Consider the following 23,949-nt stretch of genomic DNA (forward strand, 5'->3'; position numbering starts at 1 on the left):
GCCTTCAAAAGCCTCTATGAGACCTTAGGGAGAGGCTGCTCAATAGATGAAGGGTTTGCAGCTGCCTTGGCTTGGGAATTGTGACCTTGGGCATCTTGGAGATGCTGCTTGGCCAAGGAGTGGACACAGAGAGCTCTTTTCTGGAAGAGGAACACTTTGTGGGTACCTCTCAGGTGGGAACCCTCCTATTGAGGGAGGACAGGCTGTGAGGGCAGGTGACAAACAAGTGCTCAAGGCCAGGTTGGACACAGGGGCTTGGAGCAATCTGCTCTAGGGGAAGGTGTCCATGCCCATGGCAAGGGTTGGAGCTGGATGAGCTTTAAGATCCCTCCCAACCCAAACCAGTCTGGGATACTATGAAAGAAAAGCTTTCTGTATCATGGGCTCTTTGCTGCTGGGGGCCTTTTTGGACTATGCAGCTCCACCCCCTCCCCATTTACTCAAGGATCAATTTAAGAGTTTGATACAAAGATTTACTCACTTTTCCACCAGTGTTTGTACGCAGCCTTTCCAAGAAGCCATCTGCAGGGCAAGGTCTGCTATTGCTAAAGCAAGCTGGAAGGAGAAGAGGGAAATGGGTTCAAAGTGAAATAGGGGAGATTGAGGTTAGATCTTAGGCTCAAGTTCTTGCCTGTGAGGGTGGTGAGGCACTGGCACAGGGTGCCCAGAGAAGCTGTGGCTGCCCCATCCCTGGCAGTGTTCAAGGCCAGGTTGGACAGAGCCTTGGGTGAGATGGTTTAGTGTGAGGTGTCCCTGCCCATGGCAGGGGGGGTTGGTACTTGATGATCTTAAGGTTCTTTCCAACCCTAAGCTGCAGATATTCCACCCTTCAATGTGGGGGTTTGGGCTTTATCTGCCTCTGGAAGCTGGGTGCTGGGCAGGGCTCTTTGGGTGATGGTCTTCAGAGCTCAGTGACAAGGCCTTGAGCTGGCTTCTTGCCTTATGTGCCTTCTTTTATTGCTTAATTCTTACATGAAAAGTCAGGCTTGAACCCCAGTGTGGAGCTGGATCAATGGTAAAAATAAATGTTACACTTGTGAGCAAGACTGTGCACATAGATCACATGGGACTGGAGGAAGGTGAGCTTGAAGCCCATGGACTCATCCCTAGAGGTGGGAACAGCAGCTCCTTCCTCCATGAAAGCTTCACTGTGTCTCTTCAGGATCACTTTTGCTTCTGACTGAAGAGCAGCCTCGACTGTAGGTAAAAATCCTTTTGTAAAGTAGTAGTAGCATCACATGTGAGCTGTTCATAACAGGGTTGGTGTTGACCCTCAAGTACAACAGTCTGCAGATGAGCACCTTTACTCTGGAAGGGTCCATGTGGTAGGATGCTGAAGGTGTTGGGCCACCAAACTGAAATGTAATTTGGGTGGAAAGCCAAGGCTGCTTCAGTTTGAACTAGCAGTTACAAGGTCCTTGTGGGTGTCACCGTCTGTGGGTAGGGAAGGGGATGTTGTCACCAGGCTGCTTGGTTCATCTTCATGGAACTCTGGAAATCCAGCTGGAGCCAAGAGTTCATGTGGGAAACAAGGAACAAGCTTTTCCTTTCCAGTCTGCCAAGACAAGGTGGATTGTAGGCTTGCAGAGCAGCCTCTTCCACCCCATGATGTCATATCTTCTCAGTAGGAAGGTGAGTATCACCCGCAGGCCTTGAGGTGGTTGGTGAAGATCCTCCTCACACAGCCTGATGGCCACAGGACATCATCTTCCAATTGAGGATGCTCTTAGAATCACAAAATGGTTTGGGTTGGAAAGGACCTTAAGATCACCCAGTTCTAAACCCCCTGCCATGGGCAGGGACACCTCCCACTAAACCATGTCACCCAAGGCTCTGTCCAGCCCGGCCTTGCACACCACCAGGGATGGAGCAGGGCAGCTTCTTGGGCAACCCATTCCAGTGCCTCACCATCCTTACAGTAAAGAACTTCCTCCTTACAAAGTTCTGGAACCTTTTGTCTAAAGGTGCATAAGCCAACACATAAGCGATATGAATGGAATGGTTTGGGTTGGAAGGGACCTTAAGGCTAAACTAATAATAGCTGGAGTTAAAGGAGAAAGCTCATTTGACAGCCCCTGGGCACAGAGGCAGCTGGAAAAGAAGGATCAAAGCCTGGTAGGAGGGAAGGAGCATGTCTGGAAGGAGGCAGCTCTGGAAGGATGCTCTCCTTGACCATCGTGGGCTTCAAAGCTTGGTGAGCACCTATTGAAAGTAGGGACAGAACAAGGGGAATGGCTTTAATCTGCCCAAGGGGAGATTAAGATGAGCTCTTAGGCAGAAGTTCTTCCTTGTGAGGGTGCTGAGGTGCTGGCACAGGGTGCCCAGAGAAGCTGTGGCTGCCCCATCCCTGGCAGTGTTCAAGGCCAGGTTGGACACAAGGGCTTGGAGCAAGCAGCTCTCTAGTGGAAGGTGTCCTTGCCCGTGGCAGGGGGTTGGAACTGGAGGGGCTTTAAGGTCCCTTCTAACAGTGATTATAGTGATAGCAAACAGTCTGGTAAGTGGTGGACGTGCTCACCATGTTCCTTCTGGGTGCCCATGGCTTGTGTGTAGCAGCTTTTGGGGTGCTGGTCCAAGGAGTTGGCCGAGGCGCTCAGTGTTGGTCACACACATGATGTAGATTGACTATTTCAAGATCAACTATGCAGATTTCAAGTGCTGTGGAAAAATAAAAACTTAATTTTTAAGGAAAAGCTGAATGATGTTTCCAGAGCTGGAATATTGCTGATGTTTGGGAAGGGAAGACAGTTGGATCATCTGAGTCCTCTGAAGCATTCCTCAACAGGAGACTCTTAATCCAAGTGTTTCTTCCCAAGCCATGCTGATGTGCTGCGGCAGTGGTGGGGTTTGGTGACAATTGGTGGCCCAGCCAAGCTTTCCTGGCTTCATTTTCCTACCAAACCCTAGGTAGTGAGTGCTTCAGCAGCTCTGAACAGTGCTTGTGCTGTGATGTGGAGCCCACCCTGGTGAGGTGAGGGTGGCACAGGCTGTGCCTATGGGTCCTGTGGCTCACCCAGTGCTCTCCTTGTAACTTCTGGTGCCTTCAGTCTCACACAGGCCTGGCAGATGCTCATCTCCCTCACTGCTGGCCCTCCTCCAAACTCTTTGGCACATCCATCATGTGCAGCAGCTTCTCCAGTCCCAGCCTGTGCTCTTGGACAGGGCTGGTGGCTTCAGTTTTGCAATTACATGCCGTTATTATGACCCAAAGAGGTTTTTATCCCATCCTTTCCCCATTTCTCCCTTGCTGGGCTCTTTCTGCTTCCATTGCTGTGTAATGGGCTCAAGAATTGTCCAAATTGTCCACCTTAGCCCAAAACCGTCTCTCCATGCTCTTCACTGCAAGGGTGAGCATCAGATCACTCTCTAACCTGCTCTCCTGAAGGGCTTGTGGTAACTGAGGCCATGAGCATCTCAGCTCCATCACTTGAGGTGTGAAGGCAACGCGAATGGACTCTCCTGATGAGAATCAGGGTGGGATTTTGGGGGAGAGGATCCATTTTCATCATCATTCCCAAAGGGAAATTGGATTTCACTTACTGGCTGTTCTTCCTGCAGGTCCACGCTTGGGAGATCTCTGACCAGCTGCTGCAGATCCATCAGGATGTGGAATCCTGCTACTTCGCGGCACAGACCATGAAGATGAAGATCCAAACTTCCTTCTATGAACTCCCCACGGATTCCCACGCTTCCCTACGGGACTCACTGCTGTCCCACATCCAGAACTTGAAAGACCTGTCACCGGTCATCGTAACCCAGGTGGGTGCTGAGCAGAGGCGTGGAAGAAGCTGCTCTGAATGTCCATGACACAGCGAGGGCTGGTCCTAACTTCCCACTGGGAGCAGGCTGGTACCAGGCTGGTGTCACAGCCCTGCCAGAGCCATTCCAGTGGGGAGCTTGAAGGAGGAAGAATTGATGCTGATGGTGGCCACCTCCACCTCTTGCCATTTTGACTTCTACTGAGGCAAACCCCTTGGTTGCTTTTTCTCCATCATGGACAACTGGGAAGGTTGATGCCTGCAGCCACCTCCATTGAGTTTCCCAGTACATAATTCCTTCATTATTTAGTTCCTTTGGTTAAATCAATCCTTTATCCTCTTCTTTGCTGTTTGGAGAGGCTGAGAGGAGGAATAACTCTTCCTGGTCTGTCCTTTGTGCTCTGCAATGCAGACAGAGCAGTGATCTGCCCAGCAGCGCCCTGGATATCCAGGAGGATTTCCCCCAGGGTGCTGGCATGTCCTTGGAAATCCCTTCATTCTCATTATCCATAAATTCCTGTGGCACAGGGGTGTCCAACACTGCACAGACTGAGGCAGAGTTGCCTGTTCAACCCTTAAATAGCTCCATCAAGTAATACCACCCCACTGGGGCTATGGGTGTTACACAGGATCATGCACAAGGCACGAATAATGTGGATGAATATCCCATGCTGAGCACTGCTCTGATGGTCAGAGAACCCCTTCTCCTGAGCTGTTGGGCAGATTGTATCAGTCCCCACACTTAATGTGCTGTTTTATTTATAGAAACATGGAATCATGGAATGGTTTGGGTTGGAAAGGACCTTAAGATCATCAAGTTCCAACCCCCCTGCAGTGGGCAGGGACACCTCCCACTAAACCATGTCACCCAAGGCTCTGTCCAACCTGGCCTTGAACACTGCCAGGGATGAAGCATTCACAACTTCCGTGGGCAACCCATTCCAGTGCCTCACCACCCTAACAGGAAAGAATTTCCTCCTTATATCCAATCTAAACTTCCCCTGTTTAAGTTTCAACCCGTTACCCCTTCTACCGCTACAATCCCTAATGAAGAGTCCCTCCCCAGCATCCTTGTAACCCCCTTCAAATACTGGAAGGCTGCTCTGAGGTCTCCATGCAGCCTTCTTTTCTCCAGGCTGAACAGCCCCAACTTTCTCAGCCTATCAAAGCTCCTCCAGCTCCAACCCCTGCCACGGGCAGGGACACCTTCCACTCGAGCAGCTTGCTCCAAGCCCCTGTGTCCAACCTGGCCTTGAACACTGCCAGGGATGGGGCAGCCACAGCTTCTCTGGGCACCCTGTGCCAGTGCCTCAGCACCCTCACAGGCAAGAACTTGTGCCTAAGATCTAACCTCAATCTCCCCTATTTCACTTTGAACCCATTTCCCTCTTCTCCTTCCAGCTTGCTTTAGCAATAGCAGACCTTGCCCTGCAGATGGCTTCTTGGAAAGGCTGCGTACAAACACTGGTGGAAAAGTGAGTAAATCTTTGTATCAAACTCTTAAATTGATCCTTGAGTAAATGGGGAGGGGGTGGAGCTGCATAGTCCAAAAAGGCCCCCAGTAGCAAAGAGCCCATGATACAGAAAGTTTCTCTTTCATAGTATCCCAGACTGGTTTGGGTTGGGAGGGATCTTAAAGCTCATCCAGCTCCAACCCTTGCCATGGGCATGGACACCTTCCCCTAGAGCAGATTGCTCCAAGCCCCTGTGTCCAACCTGGCCTTGAACACTTGTTTGTCACCTGCCCTCACAGCCCGTCCTCCCTCCCCATTGCTCCAGGTACAGCAATGATGTCACATCACTCCCCTTCCTGCTGGAGATCCTCACGGTGCTGCCGGAGGAGGTGCACAGCCGGTCCCTGCGCATCGGAGCCAACCGCCGCACCGAGATCATAGAGGATCTGGCCTATTACTCCAGCACGGTCGTCTCTCTGCTGGTAAGGAGACCAGAGAGTGACCAGGCAGTGGTCAGCTGCTGGGGAGCTTCATCCAGCTTCTTGGAACCAGATCATCAAGTCCAGCTGTTCCCCAGCACTGCCAAGGCCACCACTAACCCATAGCACTGAGGGCCTCGTCTACATGGGTTTTGTAGATGAGGCTCCATCGTTCTTCTCCCCCTCCACATCACTGGTCCAGGCTATTCCAGGTTGGATGTATGAAACAAGATGGTTTTATATATTTCAGTTCCAAGAAGAACAAAATCAGAGTCAGGTTCTTGTTGTCAGCACTGGTTTGATAACAGAGCTAGTTCTGGGAACTCAGCTGTCTCATCCTCTCAACCAGACTGTCCTTGGGCACTGCGTTGATTTCATTGGTGGTACCAAGTATGGAGGCTTCTCTTCCAGCATTCTGTGCTGTAAGTTCAGGAAGAGCTCTTTAGTTTCCTAGATTTTAGGTCCAGTCATTGGCTAAGCTGGGATTCCTGTGCAGGCTGCACTAGTTTTGTGTTGTTTGAGGGCTAAGCCAGAAATTACTTCAGCCCATTATGGGTGTGTGTATGTAGCTCTCTAGGTCATCATCTTGAGATCTCCACATCTTCACAGTATCACAGTATGTTAGAGATTGGAAGGGACCTCGAAAGATCATCTAGTCCAATCCCCCTGCCGGAGCAGGAACACCTAGATAATGTTACACAGGAATGTGTCCAGGCGGGTTTTGAATGTCTCCAGGGAAGGAGACTCCACAACCTCCCTGGGCAGCCTGTTCCAGTGTTCCGTCACCCTCACTGAGAAGAAGTTTCTTCTCAAGTTTAAGTGGAACCTCTTGTGTTCCAGTTTGTACCCATTACCCCTTGTCCTATCACTGTTTGCCACCGAGTAGAGCCTGGCTCCATCCTCGTGACACTCCCCCTTTATATATTTATATACACTAATAAGGTCACCCCTCAGTCTCCTCTTCTCTAAACTATAGAGACCCAGCTCCCTCAGTCTTTCCTCATAAGGGAGATGTTCCACTCCCTTAATCATCTTCGTTGCCCTGCTCTGGACTCTCTCCAGCAGCTCCCTGTCCTTCTTGAACTGAGGGGCCCAGAACTGGACACAATACTCCAGATGGGGTCTCACCAGGGCAGAGTAGAGGGGAAGGAGGACCTCTCTCGACCTACTAACCACCCCCTTCTAATACACCCCAGGATGCCATTGGCCTTCTTGGGCACAAGGGCACAGTGTTGGCTCATGGTCATCCTGTCATCCACTAGGACCCCCAGGTCCCTCTCCCCTACACTGCTCTCTAACAGGTCGTTTCCCAACCTATACTGGAACCTGGGGTTGTTCCTGCCCAGATGTAGGACTCTACACTTTCCCTTGTTATATTTCATCAAGTTATTCCCTGCCCAACTCTCCAGCCTATCCAGGTCTCGCTGGATGGCAGCACAGCCTTCTGGCGTGTCAGCCACTCCTCCCAGCTTAGTGTCATCAGCAAACTTGCTGATAGTACACTCAATTCCCTCATCTAAATCATTGATGAATATATTAAATAATACTGGTCCCAGTACTGACCCTTGAGGCACTCCACTGGTTATAGGCCTCCAACTAGACTCCGCCCCGAAGACATCTTGTGTCTTGATATATCACAGAATCCCAGACTGGTTTGTGTTAGAAGGGACCTTAAAGCTCCTCCAGCTCCAACCCCTGCCACAGGCAGGGACACCTTCCACTAGAGCAGCTTGCTCCAAGCCGCTGTGTCCAGCCTGGCCTTGAACACTGCCAGGGATGGGGCAGCCACAGCTTCTCTGGGCACCCTGTGCCAGCACCTCAGCACCCTCACAGGGAAGAGCTTCTGCCTAAGAGCTCATCTCAGTCTCCCCTCTAGCAGGTTAAAGCCATTCCCCTTGGCCTATCCCTACAGGCCCTTGTCCAAAGCCCCTCTCCAGGTTTCTTGTAGCTCCTTGGCCTTGTTGAACTTCAAGTATCTTAGAAGCAAGGCATTCAGATACTAAAACCCTGGGTTTTCTCTGTCTTCTCACTTTCAGACCTGAGAACATGCCCAGTTTCTGACCATGCCGTGGTAAGCTGAGGTTATACATTTGCTGCAGGTCACGCTTGGTGTTTGGCAAACAGGACACTGTAGCTGAATCTCCTGGTGGTTCTCCAAAGGTTTCTCCATTCAGGGACTATTCCTGCTCTCAAAGAACAAGACTATTGTGGACCCCAAAAGAAAGCAAGTTTGGGGAGCAGAGAATAAGCATCGAGATAAATCTCTTTGTGGACTGAAAAGAAATGCTCCTTGCCAGCTCCTGCCTTGCCAGGGAAGCTTCTCGTGTTCTTTGGCGTTGTTTGAGCTCCATAAAAGAGCATCCAACCCCATAAAAGAGCAGCCAACCCTGTCTCAGGCTTCAGATGGAGCATGTGCCATAGTCCCTAGAGCTTCCCATCAATGTCTACTCTTTCATGCTGCTTATCTAAAGAAAGAAAGATGACATCCCCTCAGCAGCATGTCACAAGCCTGTGATTCCACTGAGCTACTTGTGAATGACACCAGGCTCCAGATGGACTCAGGGTTTGGGGTGTTCCATTGCAGCACCTCATCAGCAGCCGTTCCTCTGCTCTGCAGCCCGATCTTCCTGTGCTTGGCTGCCCTGCACTCATGGGTCTGTGGTCACCCGTTTTTCTTCCAGCCACATTCCCATCCTCCTGGTCAGTGTTCCCTGAGTTGTAGCTGATGTAGATAGAAGGAACTGTGCTCTTGAGGATTACAGAATCCCAGCCTTGTTTGTGTTGGATGGGAGCTTAAAGCTCCTCCAGTTCCAAACCCTGCCACGGGCAGGGACACCTTCCACTAGAGCAGCTTGCTCCAAGCCCCTGTGTCCAACCTGGCCTTGAACACTGCCAGGGATGGGGCAGCCACAGCTTCTCTGGGCACCCTGTGCCAGCGCCTCAGCACCCTCACAGGGAAGAGCTTCTGCCTAAGAGCTCATCTCAGTCTCCCCTCTGGCAGGTTAAAGCCATTCCCCTTGGCCTGTCCCTACAGGCCCTTGTCCCAAGCCCCTCTCCAGCTTTCCTGCAGCCCCTTTAGGCACTGGAGCTGCTCTAAGGTCTCCCCTTCAGGAGCCTTCTCTTCTCCAGGCTGACCCAGCCCAGCTCTCTCAGCCTGGCTCCAGAGCAGAGCTGCTCCAGCCCTCGCAGCATCTCCATGGCCTCCTGTGGCCGTGCTTTCAGTGAAGACATTTTTCCCCATATCCAGTCTCCACTTCCCTTGGCACAACTTGGGGCCATTTCCTCTCATCCTCCACATGCAGTCACACAGTTGAGCTGTTCCCTCTGCTCCACAGCAGCTCAGACCTTCTTGAGAAGACTCTTCCGCCTGTATTTTCCCCAGCAGAGCTCCATGCCATGACCAGCACAGCCACTGGGGGAGCCCCGTGTCACCTTTTCCTTAGGCTTGAGTTTGCACGAGTCCTTTCTCACTCTTGAAACCCTTTTCACCTTCCTGCAGTCCCTGCACCATCCCTCCTGCAGTCCTGCCATCTCTCCCAGCAATTTCCAGCCCTTCCCTAGGACATGTGGGAGAAGCCTGGCTGTCACATCAATGAGACAGGCAGTGTCACCTTGCACTGGCTGCTCCCAGCCTCACCAGCACGATGTGAGGGTCACCAAGGGACATAGTGCTGTCATAAGAGTTTCTGTTCAGATTTCCTCTGCTTCTACCAGGAGCTTTTATAGTAAATCCCAAAATTAATTCTTCTCCATAGGATTTAAATGCTAAATTCTCTTTCTTGAGTGACAAAAAGGGGATCTACGAAAGGATACTGTGATGAAGTGCAACATTCTACCTTCAGGCTTGAAGTGTCAAGTGAGGAGGATCTCCTGGTCAGGATTGCTTGGCCAATCCGGGCTCTCTTCTGGGAGAAAGGGAGTCTGGGATCCTTCTCCAGGTCCTTCCTGTCCACCTCTTCTTCCTTTCCCTCAGCCTGGCAAGGGAAGGATGGTTCACAGGTCATCAAGGTGGCCTTTGGGGTGAATCTGACCCTCATGACCCATCTTCTCTTTGGCAATGGTTGTTTTGTGATGAGAAACGTAAAGTGAGATGGGATTGAGTTTAGGGGCTTATCATGTAGGAAACTCATTTGTGTCCATGCTCCACTGGTCTGAGACAGGATCCTGTAGGAAACTGGGAATGAGTGAAAACACTCAAAGTGCTTTTCTTGCTTCCACATGGGTCTAAAAGTGCTGCTTGATAGAACACTCGTAGAATCCCAAAGTGGTTTGGGTTGGAAGGGACCTTAAAACTCCTCCAGTTCCAACCCCTGCCACGGGCAGGGACACCTTCCACTAGAGCAGCTTGCTCCAAGCCCCTGTGTCCAACCTGGCCTTGAACACTGCCAGGGATGGGGCAGCCAAGTCCTCCTCAGGGCTGCTCCATCCATCCTCTTCCCAGCGTGTGTTTGTGCTTGGGATTGCCCCAACTCATGCTGTGTGTGCTCTTGGAGGGGTCTGTCCTGACTGTCCCAGGCTCCCTTTGTCTTGCCAGATTCATGGAGGAGTTCTTCATGCTAACTGTGGACACTCCAGGATGGCTTTCCAAGAACTAGATGTTATTTTGCTTGTGGGGTTACCTGTTGGGTTCCTAACTGGTTCCTCCTTGTCCTGCTGTAGATGACATGTGTGGAGAAAGCAGGCAATGACGAGAAGATGCTCATCAAGATCTTCCGGTGCCTGGGGAGCTGGTTCAACCTGGGCGTCCTGGACAGCACCTTCATGGCAAACAGCAAGTTGCTGTCACTCCTGTTTGAGGTGCTGGTGAGTATTCCTCTTGGCAATGAGGGTTTGATGGGCTTTGAGGACCAGGAGGTGGGGAAGGTGGGTTTCATCCCTCCTCTCTCGAGTAGCAATCCACTGCTTGCTTTTTTACCTCCATCAGCTCCACAAGGCAGGTTGTCCTGCTCTGCTAGCAGGCAGGGAAGAGCAAGCTCCCAAGGGAGAAATGAAAAGTACCCTTAGTAGTTTCCTCTGCCTGTGTACTTGGTCCTTAGTGCAGGAATTTGATGTGGAGACAAAGCTGATGGACCAAAAGTATTCTGCGAGCTTTTGCAGAACATCGCAGAACATCATGTGTGTTTGGCTGTTTGTGTGGAAGGAAGAGGCTCTGCAGCTCCTTTGGTTTTACTCTTTCCTGCCCTTCTTCTGGATTGATCCAGGGAATATGAGCCCAGAGCTGAGAACCATTCCCTGTTCTTGGAAAGACTGTGACATCTCTCCTGAGCAGATGCCCTGACTTGGTTGAACTCAACCACCCAGCTCAGCAGCCCACCCCTATGAGATCATTCCATGCTCCCCTGGGAATCTTGGCTTTTCCTGTGGAGCTGGAAGGACACAAGCAGCTGGGGACAGCAGAGGTCACTGCTGCCTGTAGTGTGTTGGGCCGAGGCAGAGCTGCTGTAGAGAGGGAGGTGTTGGGCTGCAGGAACCTTCCTGCTGTGCTGCCATCAGTGAGCCTTCCACCTCCATGAACTGCACTCAGCAGCAGAGAGTACAAGATCACAGAATCACAGCCTTGTTTGTGTTGGAAGAGAGCTTAAAGCTCCTCCAGTTCCAACCCCTGCCACAGGCAGGAACACCTTCCACTCGAGCAGCTTGCTCCAAGCCCCTGTGTCCAACCTGGCCTTGAACACTGCCAGGGATGGGGCAGCCTCAGCTTCTCTGGGCACCCTGTGCCAGCGCCTCAGCACCCTCACAGGGAAGAGCTTCTGCCTAAGAGCTCATCTCAGTCTCCCCTCTGGCAGGTTAAAGCCATTCCCCTTGGCCTGTCCCTACAGGCCCTTGTCCAAAGCCCCTCTCCAGCTTTCCTGCAGCCCCTTTAGGCACTGGAGCTGCTCTAAGGTCTCCCCTTCACCCCTTCAGGAGCCTTCTCTTCTCCAGGCTGACCCAGCCCAGCTCTCTCAGCCTGGCTCCAGAGCAGAGCTGCTCCAGCCTTCGCAGCATCTCCATGGCCTCCTCTGCACTCACTCCAGCAGCTCCATGTCCCTCTTTTGCTGTTGCTCCAGAGCTGGATTCAGTTGCCTCCCTCTGGATCCCATCCCTTCCCTCCTGCATGACCCCACCACACAGCTCAGTGTCATCAGCAGACTCACTGAGGGTGCTCGATCCTGCTGTCTGTGTCATCAACAAAGATGTTGAATGGGATCAGTCCCAACACAACCCCTGAGGAACAGCACTTGTGTTTTCTTTCCTTCTGAGCTTCCATGGATTTCAGATGGGGTTTTCCCCTCCCTCAAGGAAGACTCAGTGGGATGGGGTCAGTTTGGACCTCAAGCGTCCAGGCTGGTGAAGCAGCACAGGCTTTGCAGGGCTGGTGGGAGTGAGTTGTGGGGAGTTTTGAACCTCTACAATGGATCTTGGGCACAAGAAGAACAAACCCCTGTGTCTCCATCACCATGTCACTCCAGAACACGATCATTGGGCTCTTCTCCTTCCTTCCTTGCAGCAACAAGACAAGACATCATCAAACCTCCACGAAGCCGCTTCGGACTGCGTGTGCTCAGCCCTCTATGCCATCGAGAATGTGGAGACCAACCTGCCCCTGGCCCTGCAGCTCTTCCAGGGGGTCCTCACCCTGGAGAGTGCCTATCACATGGCTGTAGCACGGGAGGACCTGGACAAGTGAGTGAGCTTCCAACCTGGGAAGGGAGGAGAAGCACCAGCATTAACTGTGCTGGCACCTGCATGCAGTTGGTGTTGGTTTCCGTGCAGCACTCTGAAGTCTGCAATGCAAATAAGTGTCTGTGGAGCAAAGACAAGTGTGCAGATGACTTCCTTGGCCTTGGTGCACCGGTTTATGCTCCAGGCATGAGGCTGGGCTCAGGTTTGGACTGTCAGCAGCTCTGGGTGTGGTGTTGGTGTTCCCTGGGGCTGGTTAAGTGCAAGGAAGCGTCCTGAGCTGCAGCTGATGCTTTACCAGCCTTAAAATAGAGTTTAGAAGCAACCTGTTGTTCCAGATACCCACACCCAGGTCAGCTGTTCCCACTGGATGTGCCACTGGGTCAAGAGCTCCTCATTCTTGTCTCAAGAGAAACAGAAGCCATCATACTTTGATGGAGCACATTGACCTGCGTGCTCTACGCATGTTGGCAGCCACAAAAGCTTACTGCTCTGATGGGCCCCCCCCGACCTTCAGCCCCAGTTGATTCCAGGCCAGTTTGTGCCACAGCTTCTCTGGGCACCCTGTGCCAGCACCTCAGCACCCTCACAGGGAAGAGCTTCTGCCTAAGAGCTCATCTCAGTCTCCCCTTTGGCAGGTTAAAGCCATTCCCCTTTGCCTTCATTACCATGTTCAAGCAGAGTAGGCTCATAGATCATCTCAAACTCCAGCACTGAACTGTTTCTATCAGAAGAGCAGTTCTGCTGCCACCCAGTGCTTGGGCTTCGGGACATTCTGGGTGTACTTTTAAAGCAGGTTTGTACCTTTGCCTTCTGAAACTTGGCACCTTCTTGGGGCTGCCTTTGACCCAAGCTGCTCACGTGTCCCCCTGCCCCATGCTGTGGATTTAGAGAAGTCTTCTCAGCTGCAATGGGTGATGTGAGAATTTCATAACATTTGCTGACTGGAACTGGGTGTTTTCACCTAACTGAGCAAAGCCAAGTTCCCCTTTTTTGTTTCCCAGCTGCTCACTGAAAGCTGAAGCAGAACTTGGTGTTTCTTGGCCTGAGCTGAAGCTCAGGAGCGTGTTACCTGCGCAGCCCCAACCTCTCCATGCTGGGCTGCGTGATCCCACGTCCATCCCTCTGACTTGCTGCTTTTCCTCCCCAGGGTGCTCAACTACTGCCGTGTGTTCACCGAGCTCTGCGAGACCTTCCTGGATAAGATAGTGTGCACCCCAGGCCAAGGGCTGGGAGACCTGAGGACGCTGGAGCTGCTGCTCATCTGTGCGGGACACCCGCAGTACGAGGTGAGTCAGGGTTCCTGTCCTCACCAGCTCTCACTGCTCCAGAGTTGACTCAGCAGGAAGGAAACCTTCCTCTTCTATGGCCACATTCTTGGGAGGATTCAGTTCCTGTGAGCTGCTGGCTTTGGAGCACCAGCTCTGGGTTTTGAGGCAGGAATCCAGCTCTGCTTCCCTTTCCCAGCCTCTGGATTTGTGGGGCTGTGAGTACAGCACCAAAACCCTCCCTAGTGTTCTCTGCACGTGTGCAAGTGAAGTTCTGTGGGGGTTGCAGTGTGGCTCAGGGAAACTTTGCCCTCTGAGGAAGTGAAAAGACGTTGTGCATCAGAGCTTCCCAAATACCCTGCCTTAAGTACAGAGCTTTATGTGTAAGATGAGCTCCTTAAAACCCCAATTTATTCTTCCAAAGCTTTGCTAAATCCTAGTAGCTGATCCCTGGGTGATTTCATGGGATGGTTTGTGTTGGAAGGGAGCTTAAAGCTCCTCCAGTTCCAACCCTCTGCCACAGGCAGGGACACCTTCCACTAGAGCAGCTTGCTCCAAGCCCCTGTGTGCAACCTGGCCTTGAACACTGCCAGGGATGGGGCAGCCACAGCTTCTCTGGGCACCCTGTGCCAGCGCCTCAGCACCCTCACAGGGAAGAGCTTCTGCCTAAGAGCTCATCTCAGTCTCCCCTCTGGCAGGTTAAAGCCATTCCCCTTGGCCTGTCCCTACAGGCCCTTGTCCAAAGCCCCTCTCCAGCTTTCCTGCAGCCCCTTTAGGCACTGTAAGACTTCAGCAGATGGAGGTTCCTTTGTGGAGGGGCTCAATCCAATGTGGGGAGCAGAGGGGTGCCAACTGGGATTTTTGGGATGCTCGTCCTTCCTTCTGTACTTAAGGGGGGGATGCAGCCCCTCAAGTGATGGATGGGAGGTGGGTCTAGACTGAGCTAATGCCCTGTCCAGAGCAGGCTTTGGAGCAACATCCCATTCCAGCCTGAGCTGCTCTCTTGGAGATGTTTGCTTCTGTATGGTGTTGCCATCTCCCTCATGTTGTTAGCCCAACCCCGTGGTGGCCATCAGGCCATCAGATGCAAGGCTGTGGTTGGTGGGGATCAGCTGTAGGTGGTGAAATCCTTCCGCCAGTGTGGCTCTGGTGGGGAGAGCAAAATGCTCTGTAGCTCATTGGGTCAGGCTAAGTGTTAAACACCTCCTGATGGATGAGCAGAGACAGCAGAAGGGCACAAATCCTGCCAGGATCAGGCAGATTAAAACCTCCTCCCGGCAGGTTTAATGATGTGAAAGGAGGTGATGGCAGGAAGAGATGTTTCTTGTGCTCCAGTGTTAGGTTTGCAGAAGAGCTTCACTGCTCACAGGCTTTCAAGTGCACTCAGCCTGTTTCAGGTCCCTTTTGGAGCTGCTCCTCGTGGTGAAGCACTGATTGGACTTGGTGGTACCCCAGATGCAGAGAGGTTTAGGGAGCATCAGCAGAGCAAAGGGGAGAGAGAATTGTGTTGGTAACAAGTTTTCTCCCCAAATAGGTGGTAGAAATTTCCTTTAACTTCTGGTACAGACTTGGGGAGCACCTCTACAAGACGGATGATGCCATCATCCACAGCATCTTCAAAGCCTACATCCAGCGCCTTCTCCATGCCCTGGCCAGACACTGCCAGCTTGACTCAGACCACGTAAGGCTGCCTTGGTTTTCCTTCCCTCTAGAAGCAGCTGGGATGGTGGGATGTGCCCATCCTCACTGCTGACCTTCCATAGCTGTAGGGCTCAGGAGTTACCGCAGAGAGGGACAATTGGGAGTGATGAGAACTGTTGTGTTAAAGCTCTTCTCATGAAGTCTTGTCCTAACAGAGCTACCTGGTGTCTGGTTCCTGCAGGATGACCCTCTCCTGCTTTTCCCTAGGTTGTTCCCACTTTGGGACTTGCTTCATTCCCTGCTCAGGGGTGTTTTGGTCAGGATAAAGCTTGCATAAGTCACAGCTCTTCCTCCTTGTGGGGTGCTTTATCCTCCTTGAAGCTCCTCATCCCCTTGATTCCCATCGCTTCATCTATGTTTTGGAGCAGGAATACACAGTGTGTGTGCATGGATCTCCTTCAAATACCCTTCAGTAGCTTAATCCAGGGAGAAGAGGGCAGGAATGATGGATCTTCTGTGATCATCTTCTGTGATTGAGTGAGAACCTGGATTCCTCTGAGCTTCACACCCTGTTATTCATCCCTTTAGGAAGGTGTCCCAGAGGAGACAGATGACTTTGGGGAGTTCCGGATGCGGGTGTCGGACCTGGTCAAAGACCTCATCTTCTTGGTGGGCTCAGTGGAGTGCTTTGCTCAGGTGGGTTTGCAGGAGCATCATGAAGCACTGATGGCCTTTGGGATGAGGAGGAGGTCACACACATCTCATGCACAAGGAAGTGAAGTAGGTGGAGGAGACAGTTCCAGGAGGAGCAGGAGGTCTCACACCACATGGGAAAGCTCCTGTGGTCCCAGCATTCCAGGGTTGTGTGTGCATTGTGCAGGTCCACGCCTGGAGCCTGGTGTTTCAGGTGTTTGGGAGGAGGTGAGGAGCACGTGGTGCTCTCACAGGGTGGGATTCACAACCACATATCCCTGAGATGTGTTTGTAGCTTCTTCTGTGACCAGTCGTCTCCCTTGCAGCTCTATGCCACGCTGAAGGATGGGAACCCCCCCTGGGAGGTGACGGAAGCTGTCCTCTTCATCATGGCCTCCATAGCCAAGAGCGTTGACCAGTGAGTGATGACCACACTGCTCGTGTCTGTAGGGGCTGTGGGGTCAGGACCTGCCTCCAAGTGAGTTTTGTGGGGACACCACTAATACGGAATCATAGCATGGCTCTTTCTTGGAGGTTTCAGCTTCCTGGCCAGGAATATGGGTCCAGCATGGAGCTGGGACTGTGTGAAGCAGTTGGGCCTTCTTGGGTCTCTTCTGCATGCACTGGGGACTTGAATAATGGAATCATGGAATGGTTTTGGTTGGAAGGGAACTTAAAGATCATTGAGTCCAACCTCCAGGGACACCTTCCACTAGAGCAGCTTGCTCCAAGCCCCTGTGTCCAACCTGGCCTTGAACACTGCCAGGGATGGGGCAGCCACAGCTTCTCTGGGCACCCTGTGCCAGCGCCTCAGCACCCTCACAGGGAAGAGCTTCTGCCTAAGAGCTCATCTCAGTCTCCCCTCTGGCAGATTAAAGCCATTCCCCTTGGCCTGTCCCTACAGGCCCTTGTCCAAAGCCCCTCTGCAGCTTTCCTGCAGCCCATTTAGGCACTGGAGCTGCTCTAAGGTCTCCCAGGAGGCTTGTACCCAACCCACATCAACAACACCCACCCCACCACAGTGTTTACCCAGCTGGTTCCAAGCAACCCAGCAGTCAGACCATGTTCATTACAACACCTTCCCCATGGAACTGATCCATGGAGCCCACCTTGGCTGCCTCTTCCCCTGCCCAGGGAGAACAACCCGACGCTGGTGGAGGTGCTGGAGGGAGTGGTTCGCCTCCCTGAGACAGTGCACACGGCCGTGCGCTACACCAGCATCGAGCTGGTGGGCGAGATGAGCGAGGTGGTGGACAGAAACCCTCAGTTCCTGGGTGAGTCTCCTCCTGCCACCCCACCGCGCTGCCCCATGGCCAGGCAGGGGCTCCAGGACCCTCCTCACCTCCCTCCCTCCGCAGATCCCGTGCTGGGGTACCTGATGAAGGGGCTGTGTGACAGGAGGTTGGCTTCAGCGGCGGCCAAGGCCATCCACAACATCTGCTCCGTGTGCCGGGACCACATGGCTCAGCACTTCAATGGGCTGCTGGAGATCGCCCGGTCCCTCGACTCCTTCACGCTCTCCCCAGAGGCTGCTGTGGGGCTCCTCAAGGGTGAGCACATCAAGCTGGGGGTATTTTGTGGGTCAAGCCTGTTTTCACATGGGTTTTCTTCGATGAGAGTGGCTCAGCTTGTCCTGAGGCACCCCATGTGTCCCCTTTAGTCTTCTCTTCGGTTAGGAGGTAGAAAAGACACTTCGTGGGTTTATTATCTATCTCCATCCCTGCTCTGAACTTGAAATGTAAGAGGAAAACACTTTGAAATCATAGAATCCTGGCATGGTTTGTGTTGGAAGAGATCTTAAAGCTCATCCACTTCCAACCCCTGCCACGGGCAGGGACACCTTCCACTAGAGCAGCTTGCTCCAAGCCCCTGTGTCCAACCTGGCCTTGAACACTGCCAGGGATGGGGCAGCCACAGCTTCTCTGGGCACCCTGTGCCAGCGCCTCAGCACCCTCACAGGGAAGAGCTCCTGCCTAAGAGCTCATCTCAGTCTCCCCTCTGGCAGGTTAAAGCCATTTCCTCTTGTCCTGTCAAGGATCATTCGAATTCTCCCACATTCCAGCTTCCCTTCCTTCTTCTCGCCCTACAGAGGTATTTTGGTGTCTGGTTCCATCCAAGAACAGGCTGCACAGAAGCATGTTTCAGTCTCAGGAAGATTTTCCCTAGAGCTGTTTGAGAACCTCCCTCATGCTGTGTTTCCCCAGCCACATTCCCACATTGCATTCCTGCTCCTTGAGCCTGTCTTGTCTTGCCTTGCAGGGACAGCCTTGGTCCTGGCCAGGCTCCCCTTGGAGAAGATAGCAGAATGCCTCAGTGAACTCTGTGCCGTGCAAGTGATGGCGCTCAAGAAGGTATATCCTGGTTGGAGCTACCTTGACCTGCTCCTTGTCCATCACTGGTTTGGGTGGGATGGATGGAGACCATCAAGTTGCTGTGGTTCCATCTTTGCCTGGTGGCTTGATCTGCTGCAGCAGTTGTGTGTCCTCAAAGTCAGAGGTGTATGAGGAGACCAGAACTGAGACCAAACTTGTCCCTAAGTCTCTTCTGGATGAGAACTATGCAGCTGGAAGAGCATGGGATGGGTTAAATGAGAAGAAAACGGTCCCTAGATGTCAGTTTAGGTGCTAGAAGCCAAAAAGCCTTCCTGAAGCCACCTCGAATGCAGTTGGCAGCTCTTACTTACCCTGCATCTCCAGGATGGACATGGGAATTTGACCCCCCTGTTGCACACATAGTCCCAGAAGGTCACATTCCGCCTGTTGCCAAAACATGGTGGCCCTTAGTGACACTTCCATGCAGATCCACGATAACACAGTAGAAATCTCAGATAATGGCAAGGAAGAGGGAGGGAAGCCTCAAGAAAAGGGATGTGTCCATCCTGTGTCTTTTCAGGGTGACCTGGAGCTGCACAAGAGGGGTTCTGCAGAGCTCCTGCCCGCTCCTAGCAGCTCCCAGGCTTCTCTTCCACCTTGGTTCTTCTCCATGCTCCTTCAGAGACCCCTTTGAATAGGTTCTGAATGGAGAGGAGGCGAAAAGAAGCTGCTCTGAGCTTTCAGAATAACCTCATGCATGTGGCTGAGGCTAGGACCTGCCTGGATAAGGGCTGAGGAGCTGTCTGCTCTGCTCGGGTCCAGAGGAGATGTGAAGGTGCTGCTGGTGGGCTCTGGTGCCAGGCAGTGTTTATTCAGTCTTCATTTGGAATGGGGCTGCCCAAAGTCCCCAGATCCCATCATTTTCCCTTGTTTTCCAGCTGCTCTCTCAGGAGCCAAGCAATGGCCTCTCCTCAGACCCTACTGTGCCCCTGGATCGACTCGCTGTCATATTTAGGTAAGGAACAAGGGGCTGGGACATGAGTTGTGAGTCCAACCTGACCGTCCCAGGACTTAAACCCAGTTAGTGGTGGCTCATTTCCTTCTAGACCCAAAAAGAACGGGGTTCTTCTTCTTATGGCCTTCTTTACCAGGTTGAAGGTTTTCCAGACCCTCTAAGGCAGTTTTTGGTCCTTTTCCAGCAGCCTTGGTGGGTGCTTGGGGCTCCAAACCCATCTTCTGGCCACCAAACCCACGCGTTTGATAAAGATAACATGGAATCTTCACTCCTTTCCACAGACACACTAACCCCATTGTAGAAAATGGACAGATCCATCCGTGCCAAAAAGTCATTCAGGAAGTAAGTGCTGCTGGGGATGGATTTGGGGAAGGAATTTCCGCAGGGGGATGGATGGAAGTCTCCAACATCACCTCTGTATTGGGGAGAGGAGCTGCTGGTGGAGCCCCTTCCCTCCTGGAAGCAGGGATTTGGGTCTTCAAACCCCACCTGGCCCTGGGAGTGTCCCAGGTTCTTTAACGTCCCTTCTCTTGTGAGGTTTGGAGCACTGGAGGTGTTAACCTACTCTTGAGGTTCTTACTCCTCCATAAAGCTGATTTATGTGTCCCAGAACAGAGGTGCCCCTTGGTTTGGGACACGAGTGGCATCTACGTGAGGGTACAGGGATGAGGGTGACGTGATGGGGATACCCCATGTACCAGGTTGAGCTTTAACCCCTCTCCCATGTCTCCACCCCCAGATCTGGCCCGTGCTGTCGGAGACCCTGAACAAGCACAGTGCCGATAACCGCATCGTGGAGCGGTGCTGCCGCTGCCTGCGCTTTGCCGTGCGCTGCGTGGGCAAAGGCTCTGCTGCCCTGCTGCAGCCCCTCGTCACCCAGGTATGGACACCACCTCCTCAGCACCTTCTTCTCCCCCCCAACACCCCTGGCTTGGGGGTTGCATCCAGAAACCTCTTAGAACAACAGAATCCCAGACTGGGTTGTGTTGGAAGGGACCTTAAAGCTCCTCCAATTCCAACCCCCTGCCACGGGCAGGGACACCTTCCACTCGAGCAGCTTGCTCCAAGCCCCTGTGTCCAACCTGGCCTTGAACACTGCCAGGGATGGGGCAGCCACAGCTTCTCTGGGCACCCTGTGCCAGCGCCTCAGCACCCTCACAGGGAAGAGCTTCTGCCTTATCTCCAGCCTGAACTCCCCCTGTTTCAGTTTGAACCCATCACCCCTTGTCCTATCACTCCAGTCCCTGATGAAGAGTCCCTCCCCAGCATCCTCGTAGCCCTGGAAGCTGCTCTGAGGTCTCCACGCAGCTTCTCTTCTCCAGGCTGAACAGCCCCAGTGTTCTCAGCCTGTCTCCATACAGGAGCTGCTCCAGCCCCTGATCATCCTAATGGCCTCCTCTGGACTTGCTCCAACAGCTCCATGTCGTTCTGATGCTGAGGACACCAGCACTGCACACAGTGCTGCAAGTGGGGTCTCACCAGAGCAGAGGGGCAGGATCCCCTCCGTCAACCTGCTGCTCATACTCCTTTTGATGCAGCCCAGCACAAAGGGGACTCTGAGCTCAAGTACTGGCCACATCTCAAGTGTGTCCAGGTCCCTCTAGATCCCATCTCTTCCCTCCAGCACGTTGACCACAGCACACAGCTTGGTGTCATCACAAACTCACTGAGGCTGCTCGATCCCATTGTCCATGTCACGACAAAGATGTTGAACAGGATTAGGCCAACACGAACCCCCTAGGGACATCAGTTGTTACCAGTCTCCAGTTGGTCGTGTGGGCAGCTGGTCACACAGTGGTGCATGGCCAGGCTGTGGTAGATGCTGGTGGTCTTGGGAAGCTCCTACATAAATCCTTGAGGAGCAGAGAGAGCCCTTTAGCTGCAGGAAAGAGCTGAGCTCTGCCTGGAGCTCTGTAGGCTGGAGCCCTGTAGGTGTAGCTGTGATTTGAAAGGTATGTGTGAAACTCCACATGGTGAGGCTCCTTGAAGAGGTGACTCTTCAGTCCAACATTGGGTGTCCTCTTTGTGCTTCCATGGGGCTAAGGAAGGGTGAAAAGCAAGGAGAAGCTGTGTTGGCTTTGGGAGCTGCAGAATGGAGGTGCTCTGAAGGACCAGATTGAGACCAGAGCAAGTACTTCAGACCATCCCATGGGGCTGGGGGAAGGTCTTTCAAGCTGGGATGTTGTCTTGGTGCTCAACAAGAGCTGGATTTTCTTAAGGGAGATGGTGGGAACATCATGGAGATCCTGTTCGAGATGCTGGGAGGTCACCAGACGGCTTCATCCTCCCATGGTTCACCATGGAGTGTCTCCTGTGTCTCCCCACAGATGGTGAATGTCTACAGGGCCCACCAGCACTCCTGTTTCCTCTACCTGGGCAGCATCTTGGTGGATGAGTACGGCATGGAGGAAGGCTGCAGGCAGGGGCTGCTCGACATGCTGCAGGTGGGTTCCCACCTCAACCACCCAGTGGACAGAGTGGAGAAGATCTTTAAGACCATTGAGTCCAACCATTAACCCAGCCCACCACTAAACCATGTCCCCAAGTGCCACATCTACTCGTCTCTTAAACCCCTCCAGGGATGATGACCCCACCACTGCCATGGGCAGCCTCTTTCAATGCTGGACAGCCCTTTGGGTGAAGGAATTCCTAATATCCAATGTAAATGGTGGCTGTTGGGAGAACCCAGGGCCTGATCCACTCTGTTGTGGTCCATGCTGGACATCTCCCTGTCAGAGAGATCAGAGCAGTTTGTTGTGTAATCCCAACTAATGGATTCCCCACAACCCTTGTCCTAGGCTCTGTGCATCCCTACCTTCCAACTCCTAGAGCAACCCAACGGCCTTCAGAACCACCCCGACACCGTGGATGACCTCTTTCGACTAGCAGCCAGGTAACCACGTTCTGCTGCACCGGGACACCCCAACTTTGGTCCTCAAGCACCCATGGGGGCAATCATAGAGTGGGAGAAGGTCCTGCCTTCTCCTGGGGATGGGCAGGGTGGTGGTGACTGTGTGTGCTCTTCCTGGCTAGGTTTATCCAGCGCAGCCCTGTCACCTTGCTACGGAGCCAAGTGATGATCCCCATCCTGCAATGGGCCATTGCTGCCACCACCTTGGATCACCGGGATGCCAACTGCAGCGTTATGAAGTTCCTACGGGATCTCATCCACACCGGGGTGGCCAATGATGTGAGTTGTGTTCCTCAGTGAGGAAGGTCTTCCTCCATGGAGCTGGAATGCCATCCTCATCATCCTTTGCCATTGTCCCCAATGAGTGTTGTCCCACTGCTGTAGCCAAGCCATCAAGCAAGGAGCACCATGTCCCCATCCCCAGGCTCTTCTCACCCCCTTTCTCCTTCCTCCCGCAGCATGAGGAAGACTTTGAAGTGCGAAAGGAGCTCATCAACCAGGTGATGAACCAACTGGGCCAGCAGCTTGTCAACCAGCTCCTGCACACGTGCTGCTTCTGCCTCCCACCCTATACCCTGCCTGACGTCGCCGAGGTGCTCTGGGAGATCATGCAGATCGACCGGCCGGTGAGGGGACAGCATGGGGAGGTGGTGACGGGCATGGATGGATCCCAAAACTTCCCCAAACCAGGATGCAGGAGCTGGCTGTGGCTCCATAGCCTCAGTTATGTCCTGCTTCCTGCAGACCTTCTGTCGCTGGCTGGAGAACTCACTGAAGGGTCTACCAAAGGAAACGACGGGAGGAGCCATCCAGGTTACACACAAACAGCTCACGGACTTCCACAAGCAGGTCACGAGGTGAGAGTCATGGGATGGGCTGGATTGGAAGGGACTTTAAAACATCCAGTTCCAACCCTCTGACGCAGGCAGGGACACCTTCCACTAGAGCAGGTTGCTCCAAGCCCCGTTCCACCTGGCCTTGAACACTCCCAAAGCCTTGCTTTGAGGGGCACAATGTTGCCCTTTCCATCACTGAGCAGGTTTATCTGGTCTTCTGAGCCCTTCAGAGCTGGGTTCGTGTTATGTGTCCCCTCCAGTGATGGTCATGGGGGCTTTTGACCGCAAATCCAACATTTGCCATTGCCCACCATCCCAGTGCCAAACTGCCATGCTCCTGGTCACTATCGTGTACCCTCAAGATGTCCCATGCCGGGTGCAGGACACCATTCCCACTTCCCAAACATCCCCTTAACATCACCCCATGATGTCTCCCTGATGTCCTGCCCGTTGTCTTGCAGCGGTGAGGAATGTAGACAAGTGTGTTGGGCTCTGAGGGACTTCACCCGCCTGTTCCGATAGCTCCGGCATGGCGCCTGTCTCCCAGGTAAGAGCCACCAGTGAGACCACAAGTGGGTGCTGGTCACATCCATGGTGCTGTGCCAACCCAGAAGAGGCAGATGGGAAGAGGGACTTGCCTTTCTCTTCCCAACATGCCTAGGAATGTCTTTGAATTCAAAGACAGGAAACAAAGAAAACCCCAAGAACGTGTCCCACCATCAGCAAAGTTCATCGTGGCCACGGGGCTCTTCCACTGCCTGTAGCTGGCGGGAGGACAGCGCGAGTATCCCGGCGGATTCACTTCCTGAAGGTCGGCTCCCGAAACGAGAAACCAAACAATAGGGAGGGGAGAAGAAAACCCAACCAACCAACCACTCAACCACAGTTCAACCCAACCCAGTCAACCGCTCAACCAATGAACCAG

General features: G+C 53.0%; 1 protein-coding gene across 4 annotated transcripts in view; it reads left to right on the top strand.

The window, feature by feature from the left end:
• TNPO3 (transportin 3) overlaps positions 1-23,927 on the top strand; it is a 179,696-nt gene extending 155,769 nt beyond the window's left edge. For 2 of the 4 annotated variants that reach the window (XM_057425440.1, XM_057425441.1), the window contains 22 exons: positions 3,556-3,756; positions 5,157-5,230; positions 5,535-5,691; positions 10,348-10,491; positions 12,176-12,351; positions 13,499-13,637; positions 15,151-15,297; positions 15,846-15,953; positions 16,277-16,368; positions 17,085-17,224; positions 17,309-17,500; positions 18,210-18,301; positions 19,201-19,277; positions 19,559-19,619; positions 20,017-20,157; positions 21,605-21,721; positions 22,076-22,170; positions 22,311-22,467; positions 22,647-22,814; positions 22,933-23,045; positions 23,486-23,571; positions 23,706-23,927. In XM_057425440.1, the coding sequence (XP_057281423.1) occupies positions 3,556-3,756; positions 5,157-5,230; positions 5,535-5,691; positions 10,348-10,491; positions 12,176-12,351; positions 13,499-13,637; positions 15,151-15,297; positions 15,846-15,953; positions 16,277-16,368; positions 17,085-17,224; positions 17,309-17,500; positions 18,210-18,301; positions 19,201-19,277; positions 19,559-19,619; positions 20,017-20,157; positions 21,605-21,721; positions 22,076-22,170; positions 22,311-22,467; positions 22,647-22,814; positions 22,933-23,045; positions 23,486-23,546 (2,652 nt within the window). In that variant the 3' untranslated portion in view covers positions 23,547-23,571; positions 23,706-23,927. Of the gene's footprint in view, positions 1-3,555; positions 3,757-5,156; positions 5,231-5,534; positions 5,692-10,347; positions 10,492-12,175; positions 12,352-13,498; positions 13,638-15,150; positions 15,298-15,845; positions 15,954-16,276; positions 16,369-17,084; positions 17,225-17,308; positions 17,501-18,209; positions 18,302-19,200; positions 19,278-19,558; positions 19,620-20,016; positions 20,158-21,604; positions 21,722-22,075; positions 22,171-22,310; positions 22,468-22,646; positions 22,815-22,932; positions 23,046-23,485; positions 23,572-23,685 lie in introns of all 4 variants that reach the window. The other 2 variants (XM_057425443.1, XM_057425442.1) reach the window with 2 other exon arrangements.
• The last annotated feature ends 22 nt before the right edge of the window (positions 23,928-23,949 follow it).

This window comes from Pezoporus wallicus, unplaced genomic scaffold, assembly GCF_028554395.1.
Source record: "Pezoporus wallicus isolate ANWC-B61680 ecotype Strahan unplaced genomic scaffold, APGP_CSIRO_Pwel_v1 contig_4722, whole genome shotgun sequence".
Taxonomy (NCBI): domain Eukaryota; kingdom Metazoa; phylum Chordata; class Aves; order Psittaciformes; family Psittacidae; genus Pezoporus; species Pezoporus wallicus.